At 39.1% G+C, this 9,238-nt stretch overlaps 1 protein-coding gene across 1 annotated transcript; it reads left to right on the top strand.

Annotated features, from left to right (window-relative positions):
• Positions 1-1,768: 1,768 nt before the first annotated feature.
• LOC106521684 (transmembrane protein 119a) lies at positions 1,769-7,407 on the top strand. Its single transcript, XM_014014349.1, has 2 exons — positions 1,769-1,959; positions 5,456-7,407. The coding sequence occupies exon 2, from the start codon at positions 5,471-5,473 to the stop codon at positions 6,218-6,220; it is 750 nt and encodes a 249-aa protein (XP_013869803.1). The 5' UTR covers positions 1,769-1,959; positions 5,456-5,470; the 3' UTR covers positions 6,221-7,407.
• The last annotated feature ends 1,831 nt before the right edge of the window (positions 7,408-9,238 follow it).

Below are 9,238 nucleotides of genomic sequence, written 5' to 3'. Positions count from 1 at the left end.
CATTTCCAACAGATGTTCCATGTCTTTACCCATACAAAAAATGTGGTATCATCTGCAAATAAAACACATTTCAACAACTCTGACACATTTACCAAGTCATTCAGATATTAAAGAAATAACTTTGGTCCAAGTACAGAACCCTGTGGAACTCTACATGTAAGGTTGCAGAGTTCAGATCTTATATTTATTTGTACAAACTGTTTCCTGTTTTTTAGATAACTAAATCACTCTAATGCTGGTCCTCTTATGCCATATTTATTTAACTTTTCAAGAAGAATACTGTGATCAATGGTGTCGAATGCTTTCCTTAGATCAACAATTACCCCCAGGCCTMAAAACAAAACAGTTACAATGTTATAGTCTGCTCAGATACTGTTCGCCATGAAGGATTATAACAGAAGTCGTTTCTACAACACGGTGCACAAAACTACATATGAGAAATTTATTGAAGTCACAAGTTCTACATAGAGCATGAAATATGTGCAGTTACTGAACTGTATGTTAGTTTAAACATATACATATTTTTAAAATTTCAATTTTATTACATTTGGGTAAGTGTTGTGTAGTGTCGACAAATTGTCCTTTCCATCATTTAAGTTGCATATCCCTGCATATCCACTATTTCATTATATGAAACTGGTTTAAATGAATATGGTGTGTTTTCTACTTTTGTGTTTTAATCAAGATGATCTTGTCTGTGTATTAATATTCATTTGGTTGGGTAGAGGGAATTTCCAACAACAGGATGTAATTTAATTTGCAGCTTAACAGAAAAAAGCCTTATTCCACAGAGTGAATAGGCAAGATTAATCCATGCAAATATCAAATCATTTAAAAATGTGGGTTTAAATACAAGAAAATGGTCTGTTTTTACTTTTTGTTCTGGTTTTAATTACCGTGCCCCTCCAGCCTTTATTAACCCCTTGTTTGTACAATCAAAAGGTCTTCAAAAACATGACATTTGTGACCTGCTTTCATGTAGTTTGCAGTATAATTTTTTTTAGACACAACCTTTTCAAATTTACTTTAAAACAGAAAAAAATTAAAACTAAATCCATTCTGGTGCTTTAAAAAAAAATTTTTTGAGTATCAGATTCCTTAAGCAACATCACAAGTCATGGAGTTCATTTGACAGTGATGGACAAACTGAAATGATTACTTTGGAGACGTGTAAATCCCTGTTCACACTTCAACATGTTTCTGAACATCTCCATCTGTCACATCACATCTGTGACGGTGACTAAATTAATGAGAAGAATCATCAGCAGCCTTTAATGCTCTGCGTGTTCAGTTATAAACTGGGAGTTAAAAGGCCCTAAAATGGGTATAAAATTGACATTTGGCTCTATCTGTGTGTTTTTTTGGGCTGAAACTGGTGTTTTCTTGCTGCGCTCTGCTCCACAGTAAGGCTGTAATCACTGTGGGCATAATTAGAGAGGATTCAGAGGGAGGCAGAGATTGTTTGGTCAGACTCGCCCCAGCTAACCCAGAAATAACTGTTTCTGCTCAAACCTGGGTCTAATGCACCTTCTGCAGCATGTTTGCAGCTGCTCTCATTAAACTAAAACATCACTTTGAGGGAGGTTTAAAAAAAACTCGTGAGGTGGTGAAATAAACTTAAATTGCACAAAAAAAGATTTAAAAAATGTTTTGAAAAGTCAAAGGCAAGTTGAAATGTAAGAATCCTGAATTTATAAATGTACAAATCTAAAAAGGAGGAGATGGAGCATCAATGGAGGAGGTGCTGAGAATAGAGGGCTGGGCATCAATTTGCTATGAGGAGACTTTTTAGGGCTGAGTTAAAAAAAAACACTCAGGATTTTTTTTTTTTTTTTAGCTGAGCAGCAGGGCGGGTGAACTCACTCTCCCTTTCTTCTTGTTGCTGTGTCTCAGTTTCATCTTTCAGTCTCCAGCTCTGCCTTCAGCTGCACCTCGGACAAACCAGGGAGGAAACGTTCCGTGAGTATTTCTCAAGCTTTGCTTCGAAATTTGATTTTATCAAGTGGGACTTTGGCAAAATCAGAATGAGACTCAAGTGTGTTGATTTTTTTTAAATCAATTTATTACAAAAGAAATGTCAAGCAGAACATCCCGAGCAGCAGAATCTGACCCAGATTGTAACGTAATGTGTTTTAAAGACGTTCTTCAGGCAAGAAGAACAAAGATCATATTTAAATCTGACCTAACATCAGACTGAACTAAAGTCTGTTCCACAGAATGAGGACTTCTCCAAAGATGTGTCAGTGTTTTCTGTAACAGCAGTGTATTACAGAGCTCTGGATCTGAACTCTTCAGTCTAAATGTTCTGCAGAATAAAACTCTGAACATGATGGTTACAGCTAAACATTTACATTTCCTTTTCATCAGGGTTTATTTTGATTACACATTTTAATCCCATGTTCTGTGTCTGTTTCTAATTTAATGTCAGGTTTATTGATAACTTAATGTTTGTTGATGGATTATTTTTTCAGCACGTCACGAATGTTGAAGTTAGAAAGCATTGGTTTTGATACCTTCCTAAAATAATCGCTTCAGTCTTTTATTTTTTATTTTAGTTTTTCAGGAATGTCAAAAAAGTTGTGGTACGCTTTGTGTTACGTTTTTTGTGTTTCCTGAAAAACTTGGGGGAAAAAATGATTTAGGCCATTATTTTAGTAAAGTATCAATTACATTTTTTTATATTTTTCTTTTCCTCCTTTTTTTTATTAATCAAGAGCAAATCTATAACCTTTTCTAAAGCAATTTACAGCGAGTACTAAAAAAAAGAGAAAGCACTCCACTTGTAGCAAACAGGAAATGATTTATTAGTTTTAATTGACCAACTGTGAATTTTTAATAAGTTGGTTAAATGTGTTACAACGTACTTTTTCCTCCTCAGACACACGTCGCGGAATTGTTAAAGCTTAATTTTGAAAGGCTATAAAAGTTTTTCGGCCRATTTTCATCATTATAATTGATCAGATTATTTGACCAGTTTCAGAAAATTGTATTCAGGAACTGATTTAATCTGTTTTAAAGACTCTAAAACCCGAGGTATTAATAGAAACAGCTTTATGAATGCAGAACACTGGATTAAGTTTAACACCTTAGTTTGATGTAATTATTTTAAACCTGTTAAATAATTTATCATGCATCTCTGCTGTGAAATACAATCTGAAAGATGCTAAAAGTGATGCTGCTCWGTTGTTTGACAGACAGTACGTGTACACACATTTCTATATTTGAAGAATGCAGGTGTTGTAGAATTAATTAGTGATGTTTGTGATTACAGCAGGTTTTTCCTCCGTGTGTGAATCTGTGATGTGAGTGGCGGAGGTCAGTCCCWTGGTGACATTCAGGAAATGTAATTTTAGCTGTAATTACTGGGATCGGAGGTTCTATAGCTGTACATCCAAGGATGGTGACCCAGCCCACCTTGTGGTCCGGCAGAATACACAGCGCCTGTCCGACCACACAGAGTGGAGGGTTCTCATTGTGCAGGGTCAGTCTGAGCAGCATCAGCAGCTTCACTTTAACAGGACGCTGATTAGAGGCTTGTCTTTGCAGCTTGGCGCTGTATAATTACACACTGTTAAAAGTTAAACAGGTTTAAAATGAGAACGGACTGGTTGTAGTATCAGAGAGAGAAGTTTGAAAGACAATGAAAAAGACATTAAAGATCTGGTCAAAARGTGAGCTCACTCAGTTGTACGGTAAGGAAATGCAGATTTTTCTGGTAGCAGAAATCTCTCCATCAGGTCTGCTGTAGGCGGGGGCACAGCTGCTGGTGCCCAGTGTAAATATAGAGGCCACAGCCGCATGTCTCCCACGCCTCGGTGCTCCTGCTGGAACCCAGCTTCCTCCTGGCTTTGGTGTGGTGGATGGGTGGCCTCCCTCTGCTTTACAAATTATAAGGCCTCCAGCACCAAGCTGGCCGTCTCCACCCCAAATAAGTAATGGCTACARTGGTGCCTGCTGAAAAAAGATCTGCTGAAAGACGGAGAGAGAAAACCTTGAGTGAAGACGAGTTTGAACCAGAGGCTCGGGAGCACAGCTAAGAATACAATCTGAATCTGGAAAGTAAAAGAAAGCACACCACTGTACGGGTTTCTGGCTACGTAGAAACATTTACAGGATGTAATGTTCCAGGACACAGAACCTTTTCTTTTAATAAACAAACAGAACTGAAATTATTAATGGGATTTTTGTGACACTTTTGGAGAAATTACCAGTTTTTGCTTTAGAATTACTGAAATTATTAATTTTATAAAACAAATATTCAAGTATTATTGACCTTTTTTGTTAGTGATTTTTTCTCAGGTACAACTCATTACTGGGTACTAATAAGGAACATACCTGGTGCTTACCAAATACCTACCTAGTTCTTACCAGCAATATATAGGTAAGTACTTAGTTCTAACCAGGCAATTATTTGGTATCCAGTAATGCAGGTGTTGTACATATCTGGTATTAACTGGATAAGTACCTGGTTCTTAYTTGGCACATATTTGGTAACTACCAAGTACGGATGTACATACTTGGTTGTTACAGAGCACTTCCTGGTACTTACCGAATACATATCTGTTTCTTCTGGCACACTCCTGGTACTATACCTGGTACCAGCGGTGGGCACAGTTCCCCTAAAGCACTAATGCACTAATAGGGGAACTAATTTCTTGATTAGTGCTTTAGGGCTTTTGTTGATTAAATATTTTTGTAGTGGATTAGCACTTGCTAAATTTACAGGCTAAATTTAGAAGCACTAACTGAGGTCTATAAATGTTATTGATCAGTATTAATATTAACAACTGAGTGTTAAAGCTGTCAGACATTTTGTTCATATGTGTGTCACTTATCCACCAGGTGACAATATATTGACAATAAATGAACTCAAATACAGCTGTGGAATGTCAATGATAAGTCTTAAGAGAGCAACATGACAACATGTGACTCATGYTGTCTGTTGAAGAATGTTCATGGGTTGACTGGGTTATTTTAGTGCTTTAGAATTAGCTTTTGCTAAAACATTAAGTGCRTTAGTGCTTTAGAATTAGGAGACCTAAATATTTGAGTTAGTGCTTTCAAATTAGGGGACCTAAATATTTGAGTTAGTGCTTTAGAATTAGGAGACCTAAATATTTGAGTTAGTGTTTTAGTGCTAGTGGAACTAATTTTTAGATTAGTGCTGCCCACCACTGCCTGGTACTACACCTGGTACTTATTGCGTAAGTACCTGCTTGYTCTGGTACTTGCAGGTTACATATGGTACTTTCTSTATATTTAAAGGGACTGAGTTTGCTTATAATGTGACTTTTTCCTGTACTTACTGGTAAAAATCAGGCATGTACCCAGTAAATGCCAGGCTGCATACTTTAATGCTAGACAAAAAAACAGTTTTTAGTTTCTGTTTATGTTTTYGGGACGTCCAGCCRCTGGTATTTCTACCAATAAACCCTCCTGATTGTTGTTGTTCCAGGACTGACGGCTGAAGATGAGGTCTCACCTGCTTTTCCACGTCACCTGCGTGACTCTGCTCTGGCTCTGCTGCGGGTTGTCTCGTTCCACTCCGCTGTTCTACAACCTGTCGATGGACGGCAGCGGCGACGAGCCGGAGCTCATCTTCCCCACGTCCTTCACCACCCGAGCGCCCGTTCACCTCACCGTGGTCACGGAGCCTCCCACCCTCACCACCGCCATCACCAACACCATCACCACCACCATGATCCGTCTGAAAGACTTCGTCCTGACCCGAGTGGTGGACTTCCTGCAGGAGAACCTGCTCATCATCATCGTCGTCACCTCTCTCCTCATCGTCATGGTCTTCATCATCTGCTGTGCCTCGGCCATGAGTCACAAGCGCAAGCTGGAGGCCTACAAGCCCCTGCCGAACCCCCCCAGGAAGCCCACAGCCAAGAAAAGTGGCGGGAGCAAGACCCCCGGTGAGCTCCAGGACAAGCCGTACGCAGTGGACCACGTCAAGCGGGTCCAGACTCTGAGCTCGGCCTCTCCCAAGCACCTGCGCACCCCCTCCAAGGCTCTGGTGGGGGAAATGGGTCGAGACGTCAGGTCGTCGCCTCGCCAGGAGGTCAGAAAGGTCAGGGAGGCGGAGGAGGTGGAGAAAAGGCGGGAAGAGGTGAAACACAAGGAGGAGGTGAAACACAAGGAGGAGGTGAAGGTCAAGCAGAGCTCCAGCTCCAGCCAGCCGGTCTGCACCTGCCATCTGAAAAACTCCACCCACTAGGGTCCGACCGAGGAGCTTAGTCCACATGAAGACGAGCAAAAGAGGTCAAAGGGTCACGCAGAGAGAGAAGCACCTGAAGTCATGCCTCAATTGAAGGAATTCCCTTATTGTAAAAATGTTCAACAAACCTGAAATGTTCCGAGTCTTTCAGAACACATATTTTAGTCTCATCTGTAGAAACGGTGAAAACRGATAAGAAGAAATGTAATTGTAAACAAAGTAAATCCAGAGCTGACTGGTTACACAGTGAGTAGATAATTATAGAGTATGTGTGGGTTGATATAAAAATAAYGTTTCCCACTATTTTGTTTTTGTTTCAGTATTTAAAATGCATCTGATGAGTCAGCAGATGTGAGCCGAACAACATCTGATCTCTAAATACACATTGAAGGGTCTCCGTGGTCCGTTTTGCCATCCCAGCCCGGCAGGTTTTCCTGCTCTGTGAATTCGTTTTAGTGGCTCCACCACCAAACACAGAACCACAGGGACCTGCATCGCTTCACCGAGATCACACACTTCACTGGAAATAACTCCCTGCAAAAGACTAAACACAAGAACGACCTTTATTGTTTAAACAGCCGAGCGGTGTTCCAGCAGACGGAGCAAAGAAACACGAAGAGCCTCAAAGATGAATCATTCAAGATTCTGTGAAGAAACACGAGGAAAACAGAAGTGAAGGGCCAGTGATTTTTTTTATTTAACTTGCTTTCATATTTACTTGATTTTTGGTGACTTAGTGTTATTTTATGTATTTTATTCATTTTGCAGTTTGTTTTATAAATCCAAAACTAAAAACCAAAATGAGATATTGCTTATTTAGGTGCTTGATTTCTGTAGATTAAAACACAGAAATCCCCATAGTCATTCTTTCTATATTTATTTGACATTTGTTATCTTCTTTCAGCTGTAGAGTGCAATATCGGCAGATTTACTGATTTCAGGGTGTAGGTTTATGTATTTATAAGATAGATTTAGCTTTTAATTCATAAAGAGTCGATAAAAGAGTCAGAGTGGGGTGATTTTTCAGATCTACAAAACTACCATTTAAAGATATCTGCATTTCAGTTTMATTGCTGAGGTTTTTCATTGTTAATAAATTAATATAAATGTTTGAGCTGTAGTTTCTCTGTTTTATGATGTGTGGCTGTGTCATGGCTAAAAGACATACATGACTTTTTCTGTGACATTTGTATNTTTCTCTGTTTTATGATGTGTGGCTGTGTCATGGCTAAAAGACATACATGACTTTTTCTGTGACATTTGTATTATTTRCAAGATGTTTCTGTTTTTCTTACATTTAATAAAACTCTGGATGGAATTTTTTTTTAAGATTTTCTGTTTTTATTTTGAATGCAGAAATAGAAATGGCGAACGAACTATTTAAATACAGCCCAGAGGAGACTGAAATGAAGCTGAAGTGAGGCACTTCTTAAAATAATTGTTGTCTTTGTGTGTTACATTCAGCTGCTGATCTGTAATTTTGCTCTCTGTCTTCTCGGGACTGATTGCTGGCTATTTTAAGGTAACTGCACAAATGTGAGATTCAGGATTTCTGCTCTGTGATAAGAATCTAGCTGTTCTTTGATTTAAGGTTTACAAAAACAGCAATAACTCCCTCACATTTTCCCTACTGACAGCATCAACCCCAAAATACCCAGAACTGAAAAGATACCCGAACTGGATAGTAATCAGCACTTTGCTTCTGAGCAAAAACTTATCGGTAAAATTTTTTTAGTTCAAATCTTTTGAAGCTGGGTTCTGTGAAAACATAAACAATATCTTACCTGTTGCAGATGGCTCTTTGAATGACTTCAGTTTGGAGAACTGGCTGGATTGACGAGCTAATGGCTAAACAGCAGGGCCAARACTTGTGGCTGGGTGGTGATATTTGTAGGGTGGGCTAACATTTATTAAATATAGATAAAATGCTGCAGATTCCAACAACAGAGACATCCAATTTGAAATAAAGCAGAACAGACATCGGTTAAACTTACCATTAGCTTGTCCTTTTGCTGAAACCAGGTCACAGAAAAACTTAGTTTTGCCACTTTTCCTTTTCCTGAATTTAAATATCCTTTGGTCTATCCGCCCCAAACCTCCTCACTTCCAGTTGTCCCTCCAAAGACATCAAATTAAATAATCCACCTCATTTATGTTAATCTTGCTCTGCATCGTACTCAGCCTACACCCACATACACTTGTGCTCGAGGCATGCTATTGAACATCCTCCCTCATGGGCTGATGTGAACAAAATTAACCCCAATGAGCAGCAAGCTGAGGGGGCGGGACAATTCATCTGTCAATCATTTTTTTCCACAAAAGACAGACTGTTTTTTTTTACCAGTTTTATTGTAAATAACACAAAATGTGATGCAAAACTTGTAATTTGTGTTTACCAGGTATTTTAACRTTTTGATTGTGAACACCGGGGAGGGCTTAGCCCTACCAGCCCACCTACACCAGCTGTGGCTGCATGGCCAAGATCAAAACTGGTTTCTGCCGTCTCAAAACAACTCCAGTCCGTCAGGATTCGTGCAAACTGATTTTCTGAAATGTTTACACTGCAAYGTTTGTTCTGGCAGAAGTAGGTTGATAATCCTGCTAGAAGTGCCTCAATATGCATCTGAGGTGCTACAGCTAGCTGCTGCTGCTATTTGAGTTTTCAAACAACCACAGCGTTAACTGTGAAACAAAAATATAATCCACTTTGGGTTTTAGCCTGGTCAGAATTTATTTATATTTCTTCAATGGGAGTCATCTGTAACAAATGTAAAATGTTCATAATCTTTCCATAAAACCCTACTTTAAAATACATGAACCCAGAGCCGGCTCTTGGCATAGGCGAACWAGGCGGTCGCCTAGAGCGCCATCTGCTGGAGGGGGCGCCGAACTGCAGAAGAAAAAAAGGTACTTATTTGTAATCCCTTGTTTTAACTCTGCTCAGCGCCCGTTTCACTTAGCTTTGTCTTAAAAATCTATAATGAAGTATTACAGAGAAAAAACTACTCTACCCATAAA

This window comes from Austrofundulus limnaeus, unplaced genomic scaffold (genome assembly GCF_001266775.1).
Source record: "Austrofundulus limnaeus strain Quisiro unplaced genomic scaffold, Austrofundulus_limnaeus-1.0 Scaffold114, whole genome shotgun sequence".
Lineage (NCBI taxonomy): Eukaryota > Metazoa > Chordata > Actinopteri > Cyprinodontiformes > Rivulidae > Austrofundulus > Austrofundulus limnaeus.
The sequence above is the reverse complement of the archived record's forward strand: the minus strand, read 5'-3'. Positions and strand labels throughout refer to the sequence as shown.